The sequence below is a fragment of the Apium graveolens genome, chromosome 8 (genome assembly GCF_009905375.1).
Source record: "Apium graveolens cultivar Ventura chromosome 8, ASM990537v1, whole genome shotgun sequence".
Taxonomy (NCBI): domain Eukaryota; kingdom Viridiplantae; phylum Streptophyta; class Magnoliopsida; order Apiales; family Apiaceae; genus Apium; species Apium graveolens.
Window position 1 is genome coordinate 241,336,144 of NC_133654.1, and position 22,141 is coordinate 241,358,284.

The 22,141-nt window shown below is 35.3% G+C and overlaps 3 protein-coding genes across 4 annotated transcripts; 2 read left to right on the top strand and 1 right to left on the bottom strand.

Moving 5' to 3' along the window:
- Nucleotides 1–9,278: 9,278 nt before the first annotated feature.
- Nucleotides 9,279–11,964, top strand: LOC141678316 (ubiquitin-conjugating enzyme E2 32-like). Its single transcript, XM_074484603.1, has 5 exons — nucleotides 9,279–9,498; nucleotides 9,775–9,906; nucleotides 10,010–10,094; nucleotides 10,968–11,131; nucleotides 11,209–11,964. Exons 1-5 carry the CDS (start codon nucleotides 9,388–9,390, stop codon nucleotides 11,641–11,643), a joined length of 927 nt encoding a protein of 308 aa, XP_074340704.1. The 5' UTR covers nucleotides 9,279–9,387; the 3' UTR covers nucleotides 11,644–11,964.
- A 237-nt stretch (nucleotides 11,965–12,201) lies between these two features.
- LOC141678640 (uncharacterized) lies at nucleotides 12,202–13,309 on the bottom strand. Its single transcript, XM_074484989.1, has one exon. It carries the CDS (start codon nucleotides 13,181–13,183, stop codon nucleotides 12,416–12,418), a length of 768 nt encoding a protein of 255 aa, XP_074341090.1. The 5' UTR covers nucleotides 13,184–13,309; the 3' UTR covers nucleotides 12,202–12,415.
- Nucleotides 13,310–13,446: 137 nt separating this feature from the next.
- Nucleotides 13,447–16,899, top strand: LOC141678538 (universal stress protein PHOS32-like). Of its 2 annotated transcripts, none has more exons than XM_074484886.1 (4): nucleotides 13,447–14,044; nucleotides 15,487–15,596; nucleotides 15,677–15,795; nucleotides 16,685–16,899. In XM_074484886.1, exons 1-4 carry the CDS (start codon nucleotides 13,834–13,836, stop codon nucleotides 16,764–16,766), a joined length of 522 nt encoding a protein of 173 aa, XP_074340987.1. In that variant the 5' UTR covers nucleotides 13,447–13,833; the 3' UTR covers nucleotides 16,767–16,899. The 2 variants fall into 2 exon arrangements, with proteins under 2 accessions (XP_074340987.1, XP_074340988.1); XM_074484887.1 differs by lacking the exon at nucleotides 13,447–14,044 and adding an exon at nucleotides 14,526–14,852.
- Nucleotides 16,900–22,141: the final 5,242 nt, after the last annotated feature.

Below are 22,141 nucleotides of genomic sequence, written 5' to 3' on the forward strand. Positions count from 1 at the left end.
ACTTCGCGGCTGATCACCGGCTGTAATCCGTAGCGTCATAAAATGATTTTGATTAAGATATGATTTTGAAATTGTTTTGATACAAGCAAATGATGCCATCACTCATAGTTTTATCCCTCGTTATCACTAGTTATGTCTTTCCATTGTCATTCTTTAATGAATATCTCGATTTATGTTTTGTATCGTACTGTTAGCACTTGTTGAGCATTTGGCTCACTCCTTGCTTTACCCTGATATTACAGCTAGCAGCTATGGTTAGATTCAAGCAGACTGCCCGTAAGACCTGTGATGCTGATGCTTATGTTCGAGCTCAGGTAGAATAAGTGATAGTAGTTTGTGTGAGGACTCGGTATTCAAAATCAGATGTAATAGTCGGTAGTGTTGGGTTGTTCCAAACCCTAAACTGTAAGATCTTGGATTTGGTTGTGTTATCTCTTTTAAAATTTTGTAATAGCTATATTTAATTTGCTGTTTAAGTTGGGGGCGTGACAAAAGTGGTAAAGTTAGTAAGAGTATTGTAGAGAAACCCAAAGGTTGAAGAGTCAACCTGGGAGTTAGAAAGTGATATGAGAGAAAAGTATCCTCATTTATTTTCTTAGGAGATTCTGAGGACAGAATCCTTTTAAGGGGGGAAGGATGTAATATCCGGGATATATCGTGTAATTATGTTGTTAATAAATGATTAATATATGTGTTCAGTATCCATTATGTGAATTAATTGTTAAGTGTTATCTGTGTTTGGATTTTTAAAAATAATATTAATTGAGTATTTTAATTTTTATATGTCCAAAATAAAATATAGATAATTTTCATATCTTCCTAATTATTTTTATGTTGATTTATGGATTTCTAAGGATCATATAAAATTTATAAAATCTTTTTTCTGAGTATTTAAAATCTATTTTATAAAAACGGGAACCAACCGACGTCATCCGTTGTTACGTTTTTGGAGCCCGAAACTCTTCCGAGAACTCCTTCCTAACCTAATTGTAATATTCCGAGCATATTCCATGTTTTGACTTTTTCGATCCGGCGTACGGTTTGTTCTGCGCGGGTCCCGGCGCAACATTTTCGATACAATATTCGTTTCGGTAAATCAATAAAACCCGTATTTTCGATAAACGGGAGCTTTTTATTAAATTATCCCAATTATCACCTCATAGTACGTGTAACCAGGTGCTGAGACCAAGACCGCAGTACAAATTGTACTGGTTTGGATAATTATCCCGAAAACCGATACCGTTTGGATCAGTTTTTATAAATAAACGTACCGTTTTATATCCGGAATGATCCAACGGGATACTAATTTTCCGTAATTATAAATAGCCTTTTTCCCGTATTTTATTTCGTATCAAAATCATTTGCAGATAGTTAATTTATAATTTTCAGAAAAAAACCCTAATTTCATAAACTGTTCTAAGAATCAAACAACAAAACGAAGGCGTTACCGATCTCTGTTTTCAAAGCTTGAGTAACCAAAACGAAGGATTTGAAGTGTTCTACCAGATTCTGAGCTTCGTTTTACTACAGAAATCAAGGGTATTTTTCTATATTTTTATTTATTTTTGAATTAATTTTATTAAAAATATGAATTTTTGTTCGGATGATTGTTTGTATGATTTGATGATTACATGTTGTAGAGCTTGTTTTCCTGATGATTTTGATATATTATACGTCTGATTTGGAGTTCAATAACATGTTCAAATTTGAGTTTGATTTTCAAATTTTAAAATTAGGGTTTATAACCCGTATGAATGTTCTTAATTGAAATTTGGGGGTTTCTTATTTTGGAATAGATTGATGTTGTGGTATAGTGGGTTGTGTTCTCTGTGAAATTTGCAATCCAGTCGTACAAGTTTCATGAATCAACGAGGTATGTAGAGAAGGGAGTTGTGTTTTGAAGTTTACGTCGAGCTCGCCGGAAACCGGCGAACTTCTCGGCCAAATTCCGGCCAACTCAAGGATTGTTAGGTTGATTTGATGGTATGGTTAGATTCATGGTAAATTGTAGATTAAATCTGGAGTTTGTAGTGGTGGAAGGATGCCGTAGTTGAGTTCTCCGGCGAACCCGACTGTTTTCCGGCGAAGGGCTGGAAAATTGCAGTTTAGTACCCCAACTTTTGAAAACGATGAAGTTCAGTCCCTGAACTTTCCAAAGTTTGCAAAAGTGGGATTCCTGTTTTAAAAATATTTAAAAATCATATTTCCTATTTATTTTTATTATAAAAATTCGATTTTTAATTTCTGAAAATTCTAAAAATAATTATTTTAATTCCAAAAATTATTTTTAATCCAAGATAAATCTGAATTAATTAGTTAGTTAATTTCAGTTAATTTTTAATTGATTAATTGGTCAATTAATTCGAAAATTAATTGATTAATTGATTTAATTAATTATTAATTGATTTTAATTAATTATTTAATTATTTAATTATTTAAAAATGATTTAAAAATTCCAAAAAAATAGTTTCGAGCTTTAAAATATTATTCTAAATTATTTCCAAGGCTCGATAATTATTATAAAATTGTTTCGGAGCCAGAATTGGCCAACCGAACCCTGTTTATTATTCCGAAATTAATCCAACGACCCGTTTTAATTCCGAAAAATGTTTTAAAAATTATTTTAAATACATGAAAGCCTATTTATGACCCGAGACTTATTTATAAATGATATATCATTGATTATGTGACGTGTTATGTGTTATATGTGACTTGTTGGTTGACTGTCGGCCTGTATATTCGATGTTTACTGGTTTATTGCGTAACTTTCAATCCGTTAATCGGATTTGGGTGAAACGAAGGGTAGATAGAAGTATGTGTTGAATAGAATCCTATGTGTTAAATATTGATAGATGCTTATGATATGTGGGCAGAAGAGGCAAGGCGTGGGAAAGGGAAACAGGTAGTTGAGGAGTAAGACGGTTGAGATTGGAAACGAGTGCAGTGTAGTAAGCTAATACCAGGCAAGTGTTCTGAACTTTCTCGAGATATTGTCGTGATTGATATTCTTGTTTTATATTGTAAGTGCTTTGAAGCACTGAACCCTAAACCTTGATTCCAGTTATTGATCTTGATCCGTAACCTGATTCTTTCTAGACCATCGATTGTTGTATACCCCAAACACGAACCTCAAATATACGATACTACTCCACAAATACATACAAACTAAATATTAAACACTGAACCAGATTGCTTACACATTCAAACCTTTGTATTTTACGCTTTGATAGACCAAATCCTTGAAACCCTGAAACATTGATTCATTGTTAGCCAATTCTTTCATTACCTAGCATCCAAACTTTGAAAATGCTCTTTTGATCCTTATGCAGATTAAAACCTTTTCATTATGGAACATCAAATATTGTTAATAATTCTGGATATTGTTTATTATTGCTTATTCTGTTATTATGTTAGAATTGGATTGTTTTTATAAAATTGTGGACCAGATTCGTGGTCAGACCATATAATGGTCAAGTTAGGCCAATGTGTGCCTTGGATCCAGTAGTTAGAGCAGTGCTGTGTGCTTTGCTCGGGATTAGTGCGTGACTAATCAGCAGCCTAAACTTGGTTTTTAAAATGAAAATATAATATCCAATTCTAAATCATAATCCATTGTTCACTTGATATCATAACCATGTTCACCTGATGATCATTATTCTCAGTTTTGTCATTGTGACTTGCTGAGCTAGTTAGCTCATTTGTGCGATATTGTTTCTGTTCTTTTCCAGTTAAAAAGGAACCGGTTGGTATCGAGGATCCCCAGTCCAGCGTGAGAGCTAGGGGTTCAGGTTGATTGAGCTGAGCTAGTAGGCTTCTTTTGGGATAATTTAAGTTTGTAAAAGTTTGTAATAATGTTTAATACTCAGTTATGAGTTAGATAGTTGGGATTTGAACGGTTTGTAATATAAGTAGATGTGTTTGGCTTGTGTGCATACTTTAACCTGTTGCGGTCTGTGGTAGTTGGTAAGTAGGGTCACTGCATATTATTATTATCTTTATTATTGTTATAAGCAGGTTATGAATAAGGTGTGTGTGGACCCCAAACTTCTGACCCGGGTTTGGAGGGCGCCACACTTGTTCTCACAGACCTTTGAAGTAGACTCAACAGCTTCTACCTTCATCTCTTTCTCTTTCTCTAACTCAGCAACCAGTGTTATGGACCCTCCTTTCTTCCTTCCTTTCTCCATCCTCTCATCTTGCACTATTTCAAGCTTATAAGTCTTCAGGATGCCATACAGTCTCTCCAAGATAAATTCCTTATAATCCTGAGAATTTCTGAATGAGACTGTCATTGGTTTCCACTCCTTTGGAAGAGATCTAAGGAACTTGAGGTTAGAGTCTTTTGTCTAATAGACTCTTCCATTCAACTTCAGAGCATTTAGTAGTTTTTGGAATCTACTAAAAATATCAATGAGAGACTCACTATCTTCACAATGGAAGTGCTCATATTGCTGAATTAGCAGCTGCATCTTATTCTCCCTTACTTGCTCAGTACCATCACAAATAATCTGGATAGTGTCCCAAACCTCCTTGGCTGTTTTGCAGTTAATGATGTTATCAAACATGTCACCATCAACTCCATTGAACAATATATTCATGGCCTTCTTGTCTATCCTGACTTGCTCAATATCAGGATCTGACCATTCATGCCTAGGCTTGGGAACAGATGGTTCATTGCCAGTTGCAGCTCTCATTGGTATATGAGGTCCTCTCTCTATGCAATCCACATAGGCCTCATCTTGAGAAAGAAGATGTAGATGCATTTTCACCTTCCAGTGGTGATAATTGTCTTTGTCCAGAAAATGAATTTTAACTCCAACATCCTTCTTGTTCATCTTGCCGTTTGTTGTGATCTTTACACTCTTTGTACTTCAAGAGATTGCTCTAATACCAATTATTATTCCCTAACAATACAACAAGAATTACAGAAGGGGGGTTAAATGCAATTCTGGCTTCTTTTTCAAGATTTAAAAACAGTTCTTAACTCGACAAATATATATGTGTCTTGATTTGCAAAGTGCGGAATGAAATGATTAAATAAATCAAACACAAAGTAATAAAAACTCAAGTCTTTAAAACTTTCTGGTGGATTTGAATGTATCCACCATATATATATATCAATTTGAGAACTCTGTGAAGCTCAAATTGGCTCACAGCTGCTTTACAAGTTGAACAAAATAAACTGCTGAGAAATTCTTGACAGATACAGCTTTTTCTATTTCTCTTCTAAAATGTGCTTGCTTAGTAGTTTGTTCTACTAGCTACACTTAATTTATATATCACCAAAACCTATCAAATCTAACTCCGAAGCTGCTAAACAGGCTGCCACATTTCTTTTGCAAACACCCAACGCATGTGACTGTGTTCTCACTGTCAACAGATATTTGAATTTGATCATCCGCCGGGTACATGCTTGTCATCCGTCGGGTGGCTTTGTTGAACATCCGTCGGGGAGCTTTGTTGATCATCCGTCGGGTAGCTATTTGATACTTGACTCCATTTCATTTATGCAGAATTATAAGATATCTTATATTTACAATTAATCAACCTATTCTGCATATCTACTAGTAGTCAACATGACTTATATGCTCCTACAAAATCTACACAAAGTTGCTTGCAAAAATGTGCTACAATACCTATTATTACATAAGCTACTCACTCGATTGATGTCAAATCATCATCCGTCGGGACTATATTGAATCATCCGTCAGGACTATATTTGATCATCCGTTGAGTGCTACAAAATTCACTAAGTTAATCTACTAAGGTGATTTGATTAATTTATCATCAAGTTCACAACATATTCCTAACATAATTCATCCTAATTAAGACGAATTAGCCCCGACTAGAGCAGATTAGCCTCGATTAAGGCCAATTAGGGCATTCTAGCTTAAACCTAGGCTATTTTAAACCTAATTAGCAGCTTATACAGGGAAATTAGCCCCGTTTAGGGCCGATTAGCCCCGGTTCGGGCCACTTAGCAGCTTTCACCCTATAATTAACCTTGACAAAGGTTAAAGGGTGATAAACGCTCGCTTTTTAGTCCCGATTAGGATGGTTTAGTGTCAAACACTATCCAATTAGCCTGTACAAAAGCCTTAAGTGTGTATACTCGCACTATATAATTCGTTATAAACGTGTCGATCACTCCACACTTTACGATAAAATAACGATACCCATGAAGAGCCGATACACATAAAGGGCCGATACCCGAGATGGGTCGAAAGTAACTGAGTAGCAAATAGACTATTGGAACTTCCACGAAAACTCAGGTAGTTTCCCCGGAAGTTGGGGGAAAACGATATGGATATAAAATACATCCTAAAGATATATTAAATGTCACATTACTTAAACTTGGAGTTCTTGTCCACAGCCCAGTACAGACCAGGCTGGTCTAAGCTCATATCAGGCTAGAGACGACCCAAACGGTCAAAGCCCACTAGCAGAGGTCGTCAAGGTCTACGAATATGAGCTATTCACGGACTAGGCCCAATACGGCCAGAAGAGCAGAGACGTGTGTCCAAAATGAAAATAAATCCGTACAAGGAAGGATCTGGAATTCCTTACCTTACAGGAGTCCTAATTACCATCTAAGTAGGAGACTTGTCCACCAAGTCTCCCAACACAAGTCTAACCCTAAACTTATCTCTATATAAAGGGCTCTACCCCTCAACATAGAACTACGTTTTGGCTTGATTCTCTACAACGCAGAGATACGTAGGCATCTTGCGAGGACAGCTAGTCCCCACCGCGAGAACAGCCATTAAAGTTCGAAGCTCACAAACCATAGCACCCTAGTTTTTATTCCACAATAGAGTCCATTCAAATTTCTCACCTGTACGAGTGAGTCTAGTTAATGTTGTGGCTATTTTTAAAAAGTCCTTCACAAATCTCCTGTAATACCCTCTTAACCCAAGAAAGTTACGTATTTGAGAGGGAGTCTTTGGTGTGTCCCAATTTGATACCACTTCAACTTTAGATGTGTCGACTAAAATTCCTGCGTGACTGATGATGTTTCCCAAAAATTGTATTTCTCCGACCAGAATTCACATTTTGAATATTTTACATACAACTTTTTTTCTTCTAAATATATCAAGTATTAATCTCAAATATTTTGCATGCTCTTCCCGAGTCTTCGAGTATATTAACATATCATCAATGAAAATAATTATAAAGTTATCCTAAAATATCTTATAAACTCGATTCATTCAATCAAATGATCAGAAGTAATAAATTAAATACTAAAAATACAAACAAACAATATATTAATATTCGAATTTCGTCAATAATATAATGCAATAAATATTTACTTAAAAATAGTGCTCGATATTCCGAACACGTTCTCAAACTTTTTTAAAACCCGGATAAAATCCGGTCCCTTTCATTTCTAAAAAAACTAGGTTATTTACGGTACCGAGAAACCCGACGCTGACGGATTTTTTTTAGTGCTCTAGTTAGAGCCGGCCACACGGTCGGGCCGACCGTGCCGGGCCGAATTTCCGGCGGTCCGGTTCACCAGCAGCTTAAGTCGTGAACGACCTGTATAGCTACACGAATCGTGCCGTGCCGTACCGATTTGATAGAACTGGAAGCCGTGAACGGCTCGCGAATTAAACGATTTTAACGGTTCCGGCGAGTCTGACGGTTCGGGCCGGTTACCAAATAAAACTACTAAGCAAACACAATTCTAAACAAACACAGAAAGATGGTTGCTCAACAAATTCCTAAAATCACTTCTAACAAATTTGCCGGAAAACTTGTTAGCTCGCCGGAAAATTTGTAAGCTCGCCGGAAAATCTGTTACTTGCTTGGCTTGTTGTGCCTTGTGAGTGTGACTGTGATTTGTGAACTGTGTGTGGATGTGCGTAATTAAAAGTGAATTGTGATAAAGAAACAGAGAGATCAAGAGTTGAGAGTTGTATACATGAGTGTGGATTGGAAATACAGGAGTTGAACGAATAGGTGGGCCGTGCCGAGCCGATTCAGTTCGTCTGAATCATCTCGGTTAGGCGGGCCGTACCGAGCCGGCTACGGTTTACCAGAATACAACTCGTATTCGGTTCGTATGTACAAGCGGTTAGTGCCGAATTCAGAACCGGCACGTGACGAGGCGAATAACACGAATTTTAGGCGAGTCGAATTCCGATCGGGCCGAGCCAAACCGCTCGTTTGGCCGGCTCTAGCTCTAGTTAGTGCATGCATGATGATGATCTTGAAATTTTAAGATTGGATTGGATTGCGCACAGAGTTTGGGCAGTGTATATTAGTTCTCACCAGACTCAGAGTCACATACCTGAGTCACCCATACCTGCAAACTTGAAAATTAATTAGGAATCTTTAAAAGATACTATTGAAGACGAGGAAAATGAAAATGATAATACACAACTCATTTAGCTCATTTAAGATATTGTAATAGTTACTTGAAAATATATGAGAAAAGGTGTAAATATATGTTAAATTTAAAAAATTATATAAAATTTTCAAACAATAATTTATTTATCTAAAACATTTGTTTTCAACTTCAAAAATAAAGTTAAAACAAAAATAATTTATTTAAATATATTAAATCAGATATCTAATATAACTACAAACTCTTTGAACTATAATCAACTTAACTTCTAATTAGCCTAGACTTTTTCCTAACCTCTTTCACATGAAACCAACCACTTCCAAACTTAATTTTAATAAATCATATTTTAATATTAGAAATAATTCATATTTTTAATTCTTATTTTAAATTCGTCAGTATCACCATACCTTCAAAAGTTAATTTCTTTAATTTCAATAGTACAGTATTATTTTATTTTATAATTTACATTTATATAATAAACAAATTGTAAATATTATAATTAGCCCAATAGGCTAGTATTTGTAACACACACCCAACTTATTTATTTCGGGTTAACCAGATAATAACTCATCTATCATTCAGTTTGCATTGAGTTGGGTTTTTTGAGTTAAAAAATAGTTGGGTTGGATTGGTATAGTAGATTTACTCGATCCATGTACAACCCTGGTTAGTGCCCGACGATGAAATTGTAAGATTGGATATTCCTTCATTTGGTGATGTGCACAGAGTTAAGGTTTAAAAAATGGGTTAGGCCCAATCCAAAAAAGCCCGGAAAAACAAAACTAGGTCCGATTAAGTAGTGTCCTGTAGTTCTCGCCAGACTGAGAGTCAAGTCAACCATACCCGCAAACAACCTAAGCACAACCAATAACAAGCTGCCACGTTAGCCAAATGCTCTGTATAAAACGTGTCATCAACCAAATTTACAAATAAATAAACACACACACATACATTGTCAAAATCTGTAACTACTTTTCATCTCCTTCTCACACACTATCCCATTCATTTACACACACATATACTTACATACATATCACATGGCGGACGACAAGTACAACCGTAAAAATCCAGCAGTAAAAAGGATTTTACAGGAGGTTAAAGAGATGCAATCCAATCCCTCTCATGATTTCATGAGCCTCCCTCTTGAGGTACTTATAATACATACACATCTATGTATCTATACTCATCCTCATATATTTCTAATTGTATCATTGATTTGATTTTGTTATTGTGTTTTGCTTATGTAATTGTTGTATTTGAATTCATTAATTGCGATTTTTGTGTTTCGAGTTGATAATTAGTAGGATTGTTTGTTAATTTGTGTGTTTGTGATATGTTTTTTTTGTAAATGAAGACGGTTTGTTAATTGGATTTTTTTTGTGATATGTGAGGTTTATGTATATTGTATGATGTATGATTTGTAGGAGAATATATTTGAGTGGCAATTTGCGATTAGAGGACCGAGTGAAACTGAGTTTGAGGGAGGTATTTATCATGGAAGAATTCAGTTGCCTTCGGACTACCCGTTCAAGCCGCCTTCATTTATGTTATTAACGGTAATATTACGGTTTTATACATAAGTGTTTGGGGATTTTTGTTTAGGAAGTTGTTTTTGGTGGCTTTGGTTTGCTGATTGGCTTAACTGTTGTGTTGTTGTAGCCAAATGGAAGGTTTGAAACCCAAACGAAGGTATGTTTGAGTATATCGAATCATCATCCCGAGCACTGGCAACCATCATGGAGTGGTAATAATTTTCCCAATTTAATGATATATCAAATTTATTGTGTTGATAGTGTAACTGTTGGAGTACAGTATGTATGCCTGATGCATTTGCCAGTTGAATTTGGTTGTTTGAGGTGTCTTTCTACTTTCTATCAGCTATAACCAAGTTGCTTTTTCGGAAATTAAGGAAGTTAGTTGGTTTTGAAGATAAATACTCCTTAGACAGTGTCTTGGATTCAGTTCAATGGATTAGTGAGTCTGGCCAGTAGTATTTACAATCTTACTTGTGTTAAAAAATTTGCTTAAAACAATTTATCTACTTATACATTATTTATCTTGTCTAGCCAAAGGGCCTGTCAGCTGGTCTCTGGCTTAGTATTTTGTTTTCCAAGTTTGTTCTAGTTTGGTATGTTGGTAAGGCCTGAAGATGCTAATTGCCAAGGAATTATGCAGTTTTGTTTACTGAGTTGAGAACAGAATTAACTTAACGTATTACCTTCCAAGTTTAGGCATTTCTTATATATTTTTTGATTTTTTTTAGTCCAGCTTTCTTTATTCTCTCAGATCATATCAATCAGACTCTGTAATCTGTAATCATCCTCAATATTGACATTTAAGCGCATGGTCAGATCAATATATATTTTGTAATCACAAGTCGCAACATTGGAGGTTCATATTAATATACTTCTAAATACTGCTAATATTAAATAAGGACTCTTTGGTTGAATATGCATCTCATTTACCTACCCAAGGAAATGATCAGGAAATCAGATAGTTATCAACTATTGTGTGCCTGCAGCTGGCATGCTTGTATTGCATCTCGAATAGAATTATATTGTTAAGTTTGTACTTGCTTCCTTGATATTTATAACAATATGTCCCTTTGTTATGGCAGTTCGGACAGCTTTAGTAGCACTTATTGCATTTATGCCAACCAATCCAGGTGGGGCATTGGGCTCACTAGATTATAAGAAAGAAGAACGTCGTGTTCTTGCTGTTAAATCCCGTGAAGCTGCTCCAAAATTTGGAAGTCCTGAACGTCAACAGTTGATTGATGAGGTTTGTTGTTAATTTTTGATTGTCAGATACATTGTTATATATAGGGCTGTCATTTAACATTCATATAATTTGCGTAGATTCATGCCTATATGCTGAGCAAGGCACCCTCGGTCCCTCAAATAAGCTCTGGGGAGGCTGGTGAAGAAAACTCAATGAATGGAGAGGGGGAAGCACAGGTCAGTATGGAAGATGCTGGTACACAAGTTGCTGATGGTGGAACTTCTAGTCCTATGGCAGATGATAGGATAGTTGAAGACAGGCATGAAGCTCCTCTGAATGCAAACCCTATCCCTGAGAGAATGGCTGTTCCTGGGCAGGTTTTTGATGTGCCCTTAGGTGGACAGCAGCAGCAGCAGCAGCTACAAAGGCCAGATACTAGGCTGCAAAAACCTGCTGATGATCGCCTTTTTACGTTGGCTGCAGTAGGGCTGACTATCGCTATTGCTTTTCTTCTTTTGAAGAAGTTTCTGAAAGCAAGTGAATATGGTGCTGTCTTCATGGATGGATCATAATTATTTTGCTGATTAGAAGGTGAATCTTCCTATTGCATCTTGAAGCTTTTAAATGTACTTGTAAAAATAAAAACTGTAAATTACATACACAGGTCCTCATGCTTCAGTTATATGAAATAATATAGACCCGAAACATGCTGGGAATTGTATAGCGTATTGTATTTAGTTAGCATGTTTGTGGTTTTTTAACTGGCAAGAGGATATGATTCATATCGAGAGTACTATGTATTGCAAGCCTTTATACAGATAAATCTCCCAGTGTTAACAATTAAATGGTTTGTAATTTTGTATATCTATTTTGGAGATGAATTGGTTAATCAGTGCAATGTGCATATAGAGCTTCTGCAAATATCTATTTGGTTTTATATATAATGAAATGATTTGGTTATTCAGTGCAATGTGCATTGAGAGCTCCTGCAACTCATGATCTGAGTTGAGGCGAGGGCCTTGATGCAATGCAAGGTCAGGTAACCAAATGAAATCAATTTATGGTATGAAATTATCTTTAAACGATGGACAGAAAGCCCGAAACTTTGCACCTAACACCTAAAGCAAAAATAGATGAAATACTGCGATGTATATATAGAAAGGTCTCCAGCAGCTGCGAAATTCATAAACAGGCAGAGCTGATAAGCTCCATTTTATTGCTATAAACCTATTCTATTCTAAATAACTACCTACATTTGTCTGTTAAAGAAAGGCAACAAACTAGAACACTTTCAAATACAATAAAAGTACAGGACTAGCCCCCCATGAATCCCGAAAAACAATATTATGCGGGAGGCTTATTCATCACATCAACTATGGCGAGGCAGTTGCTAGCCATCTTCCTTAGCGTTTCAGAAATAGGAGTCAACGGGGTATCTCTTCCTTCTAGGGCATCCTTGCAATCCTCGACATTTGTTAGGGCAGCACTAAGCATAGTATTCATGGTCCCTATGTCTTTTAGAGGAAGCGCATCAGCTGCATTCTGAAAATTATATGCGACATCATCATAACTATCTTTACAATCTTTAAACGCTTCATCTGGCGGGGTCCCTGGTTTGGTAGCCAAGTTATGAGCCGTTTCTATTGCTGTTTTGGCGGAATCGGATCCAGCCTTTATTGCAACACCAAGTACAGATGCAGCATCAGATGCAGGGCCAGCTAAAGGACCAAGTGTACTTAAACAGACATCGGGATAATCAGTGGAATCGCATATCTTTTTTAGGCCTGGATTGTCCCCGCCTCCGCCTGGTTTTGGAAGTGCAGACTTTATAGCATCAATTGGATTTTTGATAAATGACGGATTGGCGGTTGGACTTGGTGCTTTGGGAGCCGGTGATGAAGGTGTTGAATCGTTGGGTAGAGATGATGGTAATGATTGAGGTGGTGATGAAGGTGTAGGTAATTTTGGAGCTGGTGATGATGACACGGGCTTCAAAACTGGAGAGGAATTGGGGTATGGAGTCGTGGCTGAGCGATTGCGTGGAACACAGATAGCATGCGCGGAATTAAAGAAGAAGAGGGTGAAGGGGACAATGAAAAACATGGACTTCATTTTCGAAAAATTGAAGGGGAATGTATGTCAGGAACATGAGAAGGGGATGTAGTAGAGGAAGGTTAAAAATAGGAAATGTGGTGAGAGGGAATGGTTGTTAGTAATTTGTTGAAACCATTGGTTAGAAATGAAAATTCAAATCAGGGCCCTGGGAACAATATATCTTATCTCTGTGTTAGCCTTATTTAACGGACTTCGCCTCAATTTCCCAAAGCAGTGTTGTACCATCAGATCAGATCATATGAAGTGTGTAGACACATTAGGTATCATATGAAGTGTACAAGACTCTAATATCACTATTTTTCCAAGGTCTTCGTGTAATAATTTTGCATGCAAGGCTGAGAATAGTTATATTATTCATGCATGATTCTAAATATCTATAGTTATATACAGTGACTGCGTCCAACTGAGATGCACAGAATAAGGAGGTACTGTATATACAAAATTAATTACTTATCAAGGAAACAAAATTTATCGCCGGTTATTCATGTCAACCACTTAATACCACATATGTTGATACAATTGGCCATTCAGAGTTGTACATCTCCCTGCTACATACGTTGTACTGCGAAAACAGAAGTTGCATTAGTGTACGTAGCATCGTTGTTGGTCTAAGTTGTTTGAGAAAGGAAAAGAACAAGTGTAAAGAGATGGGTGATGAATCAAAGGAGAGTAAAGAGATGAAAAGTGCAGATAGGAGAGTTGGTGTAGCGGTCGACTTCTCCAAGGGCAGCGTGAGAGCGGTGAAATGGTTGGTGGATAACATTGCTCGCAAGGGGGATTATGTCATACTCCTCAACATTCGTGGTCAGGGTAAATATGAAGATAACCAGATGCAGCTCTGGAAATCCTCGGGTTCTCGTATGCTCTCTGTTTCCCTCCTCTTCTTCCTGTTAACCTATCATGTCCAGCTCTCTCTTTGTTCATTTAGAGCTTACGATATAGTCATATTAAATTATTCGATTTCCTAAAACGTTAAAGTGTTTAGAATCATGAGTTTGAGTGAGTCTAATAAACAAATTTGGTGCATTTGCTTTCAGTCGAGTGAATACCGTATTGTTTTTGACAATGAAAAATTCGAACATATGGTTGGTTATATTCAGTACATATATTGAGTGTGCAAGTAGTATTAGCTAGTGATTCGAGGTTCTTTGTTTTATAATTAGCTTGAGTTCCTCATTACTACTTCTTCATGAAAATCTTGTCATTTTTAGTATGATTTCTTTCTTTCGATATGATAAATTTGAACCACAGACTATAATTAGATCATAGTGGCAAAGATGCAAATTAGACATTATTTGTCATCTGTGAATGGGCACAAAACCTGAAGCACTCATTGTGCGGACAAGATAGTTGCCAATATTTTACAATGTATATAAACCAGTCATCCCCTACCCTTTACATATGTAAAATAAGAACTGCTCATCCCCGGTTACTAGGATCGCCTGCTGTTGGAGTTGGTCAATTTTTCAGAGACATAAAGAAGGAGAGATGGAAGCAGAGAGGAGAGTGGGCGTGGCAATAGATTTTTCAGAATGCAGCAACAAGGCGTTGAGATGGGCGGTGGATAACGTTGGCCGAAAAGGGGATCACCTTATCCTTGTTTATATTCAGCCTGAGGTTTATTACGAAGAAGGAGAAATGCAGCTTTGGGAAACAACTGGTTCTCGTATGCCCCCATATATCCTTGATTTCCCACACACATAAATAATTTAAAAAATATTTATGGAGAAGCGAGGAATCAAACCTCGAACCTTGTTTCAGCAAGAAACAAACAAGATCACGAATGATGCGTATCGATAAACATAGTTATTGCTCTACCAATTGAGCTACTTCCCCGGTTAGGATGAAAAACTAAAATCTAGTAGGTGAAACTACAATAGCTCTCTCAGAATTTCAGGCTTCTACCTGGCTTGGTTTTCTCCTATGTCATCCTTAAACAAACGTTTGATCACCTTTGGTGCGAGGGCCGGAGAGATAGCTATAAGTACTACCACTTCTGATTAGATATTATTATAGAACAAGTGATTTTAAAAACAACAGAAGACTACAAGTTTCATTCAAAATAGATGCTCATAATATTGTATTTTATTTTTATCAAATTAAAGCACAAATTTCAAAGCAGTTACAAAGCATTTAAAGTAAACTAAGCTTAAGAAAGTTTGATATTGTTTTATATACAGGATTTGCAGCAGTAATGTTGTGTAAAACTCGTTATTGGTTGATAAACTTGTTTAATTTGTTGGAAACAGATGCAATTTTAATAGACGTTCATATTTCGTAATGATTTATATATCTTGCAGCTCTTATCCCTGCGAAAGACCTTTCTGACCCAGATTTGATGAAGAAATATGGGGTGAAACCTGATGACGAGACACTGAATATAGTCAACACTGCTGCTTCTCAAAAAGAGGTATATATCGACAGTGTTCATTACAGAAAGGTTGTAAATTATTTAGATTACATAACATTCAGCTTGTGAACATAAACCAGTTTGTAGTATTGATGAAGATCTACTGGGGAGATGCTAGGGAGAAGTTATGTGAAGCTGTGGATGATATTCCATTGGATTGCCTTGTCATCGGAAACAGAGGGTTTGGCAAGCTCAAAAGGTTTGCTTCTTCCGGAATAAATTTATGACTAAATTCACTTTGGTTGTGACTTATGTGGAAGATTGTGATACGTTTGTCGTTGATTCTCAGGTGAAATTAAATATCTCCACTTAGCGAATCATGTGTCTTAACTTTTTGAAAAGTGTTTTAGAACATTAGTATACTGTTAATCTACGAATTGATTTTATGTAGTCAATGATTTCGATTTTGTGTTTAGAGTCGATAAGTTGTTTCCTACATTGTGGAGCTTGTTGCTAATGGAGGTATTTCCGGTTCAAACTACTCTCCTAAAACGACCAATGTAACTGCTCGTTTAAGTTGTACAAGTAGTTTCGACTTTTGATATCTAGAACCTCTGGTTTTTGGGTTGGGATTTTCCCCTTCTAGTCACCTCTGCTGTAAATAAGGAGATGCCTGTCCCTTGGCTTCTGGTTTGTATTTTGTTTGATCTGTATTTCCATTCGAAAAAATATCAGTCAAAGCAGTGCTAGGGGGTAATCTTTACTAACTGTCTTAGATTAACAATCGTCATTAGTACAACACGATGAAGAGGGGTGGTACTATAACATTTCATAGTGGAGATTAACAATCGTCAATAGTACAACACCACAAAGACTAGAGGGTCGTACAATAATTCCTTCCAAATAAACTAGATGGCAAAAAATGGTCCTTGGTCTCTGGACTACTTCGAAGGGTTAAGTAGGCTAAAATGAGACAGATTTGTTAAATTTTCTATGAATTATTGTCCAGTTCAACAAAAAGAACTATTGATGCTTCATTGTCCTCTTTCTAGGAACTATTCTGTAATTATAGACTTGCTCATTTTAGTTTCTAAACCATTTTAACCATTTCATGTACGATTCATAATATGTGGTGGATCGAATTGCAGGGCTATTATGGGAAGCGTTAGCAACTACGTCGTAAATACTGCTCATTGTCCCGTTACTGTCGTTAAAGATCAGCGCGAATGATGCTACATGTGTATCGCAAGTCGTTGGATTCAGTTCTAGCTAGGTTAATAAATATTTATGATCCTGCATTCAGTAATGTAACAGCGAAGGTGGTGTAATTCTTCTTGTATATGTTGATGAATTTTGTTCGTAACTTTTGTCCATAGATGTTTGCAAACTTCAATTAGCTAATGTGAGGAGAGAGCTAGAGAATAAACATGTATTCCTCTTCTTGGTTAAAAACATCTATACAAAGCAAAATATAATTTGGTGCTAAAAGTACCAAATACCAAATTTTGGTACTTACTTGACATAAGTATATTCTCTATCAACTTTATTTTTAACACAACTCGATTTCTATTATTTGTAAATTTTATTTTCTTTTTAGTTAGTGTTCATCCAATCGCCTTTTTAATTTATAAAATAAAAATATTTTTTAAACGATTTATAAATTATATTAAAAATTTATTAAGTTATGTTAAATTACGTAAAATAACTAATATTTATTTTTAATTTTAGAAAAACTACAAACTACTAACACAAATTGACTTATATTTTCTTTAAACTTTATTTATTTATAAATTATATTAAAAATCTATTAAGTTACGATAAATTAAGTAAAATAACATATATTTACTTTTATTTTGAAAAACTACTAACTACAAAGTAAACTATTAACACGAATTGACTTCTATTTCGTGTAAATTTTATTTTCTGTAGTATTACTTTAAAAATAATTAAGTAATAGCAAATGACTTTATAACATTTATTAGCTTATTAACTGAAAATTATTAAGCCCGCAAGGGTTGACTCAGTTGGTTAAAGAGGGGATAACTATTTTCTTGGTCACAGGTTCGAATTCCCATGCGGTTTACCTTGGTTCAACGCTATTGCGTGAGCCCGTATTACCCGGTGCGCACCCGAAGGGTAGCGGCTGTGGGTTACCTACGATTAAAAAAAATTATTGATTTAACGATCGTATTTGTTACTGTCCATCACAATGTTTATATACTTTAAATTAAAAAAAAAAAAATTAACTGGTACAAATTTATGGCCTGTATTTAGATTATATTTAGTAATATTAAATTAAGTTTAATAACATCTATTTACTTTAAATTTGTAAATTATTTTTTATCGATAATTAAGTAATACTATTAAATAAACTATATTAAAAAGGCTAATTATAAGATAATTATCAAATTATATTAATTAATATTAAATTGTCTAAAGAACAGATATTTGGTTCATAAGATAGAGGTACAATTCATTTCACAAAAATAAAACTAATAGGTTAGATTTTTTTTTATATCAAGTAAAACAATGCAAAACTAGAATTATAATGAAAAATTTCATAACTAATTCGATTCTTTTTAACTACATAACTATTTTTTGCAAGTACCAATTTAATATTTGATATTAATATATTAATTTTAATTCGTGTTTCGCACGGATTATGAATAATTCTCTACAAATATTAATTCAATATTTTTAGTCTCGATCTCATGTTTCGCACATGTTATTCAATTATCTATACTAATAAGCGAAATCATGTTTAGATCCCAAATCTTGGTACTCACTAGAAAATTATACAACTATTTTTAAAATTTTATGTAATAAAATCTCAACTGACAAAAATTAACTTTTACTCTCTGTAAATTTTATTTTTCTTAAATTTTTATTTGTTGATAAACATCCAAGCGTCGATTCAATTTAAAATAATCGTATTAGTAAGTTAACATGTCAGATTTATATAAGTAAATAATTAGGTGCATGCATAAGTAGAACTATACGGTGAAATTTTAGAGTTACACTTAACTTCGATTCTTTTAACTACATATTTTAAAAGCCTTATATTTATATATTATATTTAGATCTGTATTTTGCACAGATTATGAGTTTAAATTTTATGCAAATAATAATGTGATACTATTATTTTTTAATTTCGGACCCGTGCAAAGCTAGTATAAGATTTATATGAGAAAATGTGTTTATTACTTATATCTTCAGAATCATTGTCCATTTGAATCTTTTGTAGGAGAGGAAGATGAATAATTTGTGAGCTAGTCGACGTAGTGGCGATATGCTTAGAATATTGTGCGAAAACAAAATTTTAAAAGAATTGAATGAATTAAATGTCTTACATTTTGAATGCATTAGATAAAGTCAGGTACATCGAGAGTAATCGTCTACAATAGTTAAAAAATTATGGCAACCACTGATACTAGGAATATAAAACGGACCCCAAAACTCGCAATGCATAATAGAGAAAACATAACTAGATGAAATTAAACTTTTATTAAATGGTAATTTAGTATGTTTTGCCGATGAGCAAACATTACATTGGAAATGAAAATTTTAACTAATAAAAGGAAAAGAGCCACATAATAATTTGAGATGACCAATACTTGGGTGTCCAAGACGACAATGCTAAATATCCATATACGGAGAATGGCATAATTTATTCACTGAATTAATTCCTAAAAACGGCTCAAGTTGATAAAGTCCAGATATACGAATTCTTCTACCAATCACCATTTTCGTGGTGCGGTCCTAAAAATAACAATTATCTAGTGAAAAAGAAGCAATACAATTTAAAGATTTCCTTAACTCAGTAACGGATATTGAAATTATAGTGAAATTAAGAATGCGATACACATTTTTAAAGATAAAATGAGGAGAAAAAATCAATGTTCCAATGTGTTTAACATTGGCTAATGAACCATCTGGACCACTTGTTGAACTTACTAAACATACCTAACTTCACATTAGTATGATATTGTCCGCTGTGGGCCGAATTCGTATGAATTTATTTTTGAGTAACTATCAAAATACCTTATACTAATGGAGTTAAAATGGTTACTTATATACTAGCAATCTTCCCCTTCCAGAAACGATGTAGGACAACTTCTAGTAATCTCCCCTTCACACATCGGCCTCGAATTCTATCGGATTTGCCACATGATTGTGTGATCTGCTCCCCTGGACCAATACTGAAATCCTTATGATTTTCTGATTCCCTTAGGCACATACTAAAATGTCCACCTGCCTTTTTCCTTGAGCTCATACTGGGTAGCTCATCTACCTCCTCCTAGGTCCATTTTGGAAACTAATCTGAGATTGTTATGGACCGTTTATAACCATAACTCTGATATCACTTGTTGGACTTGCTAAACAGGCCTAACTCCACATTATTATGATATTGTACTCTTTGGGACGAGTCCGCACAGATTTATTTTTGAGTAACTCCCAAAAGGCCGCATACTAATGGAGTTCAACTATCTGCTTATATATTAGCAATCTGCACCTTCCACAAACAATGTGGAATAACTTCTAACAGTAGCACTGTGATAAGATTACCTACTATTTTATTTTATGAAAAATTGAAAATGCAGTGATATCATAGGAGATATAGTGGGTTGCCCCATAATCGATATATCATAGAGATGTATTAACAATAGGATTAAAAGTTGAAATTACTTGAGTAGAAAAAGCATTGTTAGTACCTGTCAAGTTGAATCGTGCATTATTATCATCCGGTTGGTTGATGCGAGCTTGCAAACGATTGCATAGCTCAACCGTAAAGGAAGTTGTAGGTGGTGTGACAACATTAACTGATGACAGAGTACGATCAGTAGTACTGGAATTATTTGCAGGTTGACTGTTGGAACGGTCAGGGAAGGCATGGATGCGATAACAAGTAGACCTAGTGCGGCCATATCGAGTGCATTGGTCACAATATGGTCATTTCCGCTTAGCAGAATTGTTAGAGTGTGAAGGAGGACGATGATCAGACTGTTTCAGATTCAATGTGATGGAGTCAACCACAGGAACATTGGAGCTGTTAAGATATGTTGAGTTTCTTCTTGTTCAACGAAGCGCAAAATTTTCTCTGTAGATGGGAGAGACTCCATCAATATTATATTGCTCTGAGTGGTGGAAAAACGATCATAAAGGCCCTGGAAAAACTCCATGGCTCTATTTATATGATCAGGTTCAATGATTAGTTTACTTGCAATCCATATGCAGGAAGCAGATGGCTCGATGAATGAGAGTTCCGCCAAAAGGGCTTTTTTGTGTATTAAACAGTCACGGAGAAATCTTCCTGCTTCAAAGTGACAATAGCTGATTTCAATAAATATATCTTCGTAAGATTGGATTGAGAAAATCTAACCTGGAGTTATGTCCATAACTGGAGAGCGAATTCAATAAAGAGGCAGTTTGGCGGTCGTATGTCAGTATGAATGAAGTTAATAATCCATCTCCTGATCAAATCATCGGCACATTTCCAGTACATCAACTCTTGTTTATTTGTTGGTGCAGGTAATAATCTATCAATGAATTCGATCTTTCCTTGGCATTGAGTGCCTTTGATATCCCTTTGCCTCATGCGGAATAGTTGTCTCATGTTAGAACCGGAGAGAAGAAACAAGGATGGGATTCTCCGATGGATGAATGGAGTATGGATCTGTCTTACTAGTAGCATCAACGGTGATAGTAGAATGCTTTTTTGTGATCGAGGGAGTGGATCCATCTGGGAGGGATGATGATTTAGGTGTCAATTCCATTGATATATAAACCCGGTCTCTGATACCTTATAAGATTTATACGAGAAAATGTTTTGATTGATTGTATCTTCAAGTTACAATGTATATATAGGGAGATTGCAAGTACAAGATAAAGATTATAAGTAAAAGATATGCATATATATGCATTCATAAACTAACTCAGGTAAAGTCCATCTATTTGTGGAGATAAATCTGATCTCAAATTGTTGTAGTAGCAGCAGCGTGTTTGTTGTGCAAGACATGCCTGTACTATAACAAGACTAAGTCAAATTGACAACCCTAATTAAGTTGTATGGTAATCTATGTTTGCATTGTGTATTGTAACACTTAAGTCTGTAAAATTGTAAATAGGCTAGACTGAAGTATTTTTATGTAAACAGTCTCAAGCCTAAGAATAAGCTCTGGAAGAAGATCATGAAGATCATGCCTCAGAAAAAGTATAAAGAAGCTTGGAGTTGAATAAATCTGTTTTGTGAAAAACATTCTAAGTCAATAAGTCTACAAGTCACAGATTTTGTGTTATAGAGAAGTCATTCGAGAACTCCAGAATGACTTATCGAGCAGTCAAGAAAAGCTACTAGAGAACTCCAGAATGACTTATCGAGAAGTCAAGAAAAACTACTAGAGAACTCGGAGATATCGACAAGCAAAATTGAAGACATAAAGAATAGAGATATCGACAAGTCATTTCTTCACTAGAGAACTCTGAGTTATCGACAAGTCAAAATATCACTAGAGATCTCTGAGATATCGATAAGTCAAATTATCACTAGAGATCTCTGAGATATCGATAAGCCAATCTGTCGCTAGAGAACTCAGAGATATCGATAA

What these genes read in the sequence shown, in the direction of transcription:
- LOC141678316 (XM_074484603.1), top strand. Translation starts at nt 9,388, where the DNA reads ATGGCGGACGACAAGTACAACCGTAAAAATCCAGCAGTAAAAAGGATT. An exon ending in CTGGCAACCATCATGGAGTG is followed by an intron (nt 10,095 to 10,967) that starts GTAATAATTTTC and finishes TTGTTATGGCAG; the next exon opens with TTCGGACAGCTTTAGTAGCA. An exon ending in GTCAACAGTTGATTGATGAG is followed by an intron (nt 11,132 to 11,208) that starts GTTTGTTGTTAA and finishes TAATTTGCGTAG; the next exon opens with ATTCATGCCTATATGCTGAG.
- LOC141678538 (XM_074484886.1), top strand. Translation starts at nt 13,834, where the DNA reads ATGGGTGATGAATCAAAGGAGAGTAAAGAGATGAAAAGTGCAGATAGG. An exon ending in CTGGAAATCCTCGGGTTCTC is followed by an intron (nt 14,045 to 15,486) that starts GTATGCTCTCTG and finishes TATATCTTGCAG; the next exon opens with CTCTTATCCCTGCGAAAGAC. An exon ending in CTGCTGCTTCTCAAAAAGAG is followed by an intron (nt 15,597 to 15,676) that starts GTATATATCGAC and finishes AACATAAACCAG; the next exon opens with TTTGTAGTATTGATGAAGAT.
- LOC141678640 (XM_074484989.1), bottom strand. Translation starts at nt 13,183, where the DNA reads ATGAAGTCCATGTTTTTCATTGTCCCCTTCACCCTCTTCTTCTTTAAT.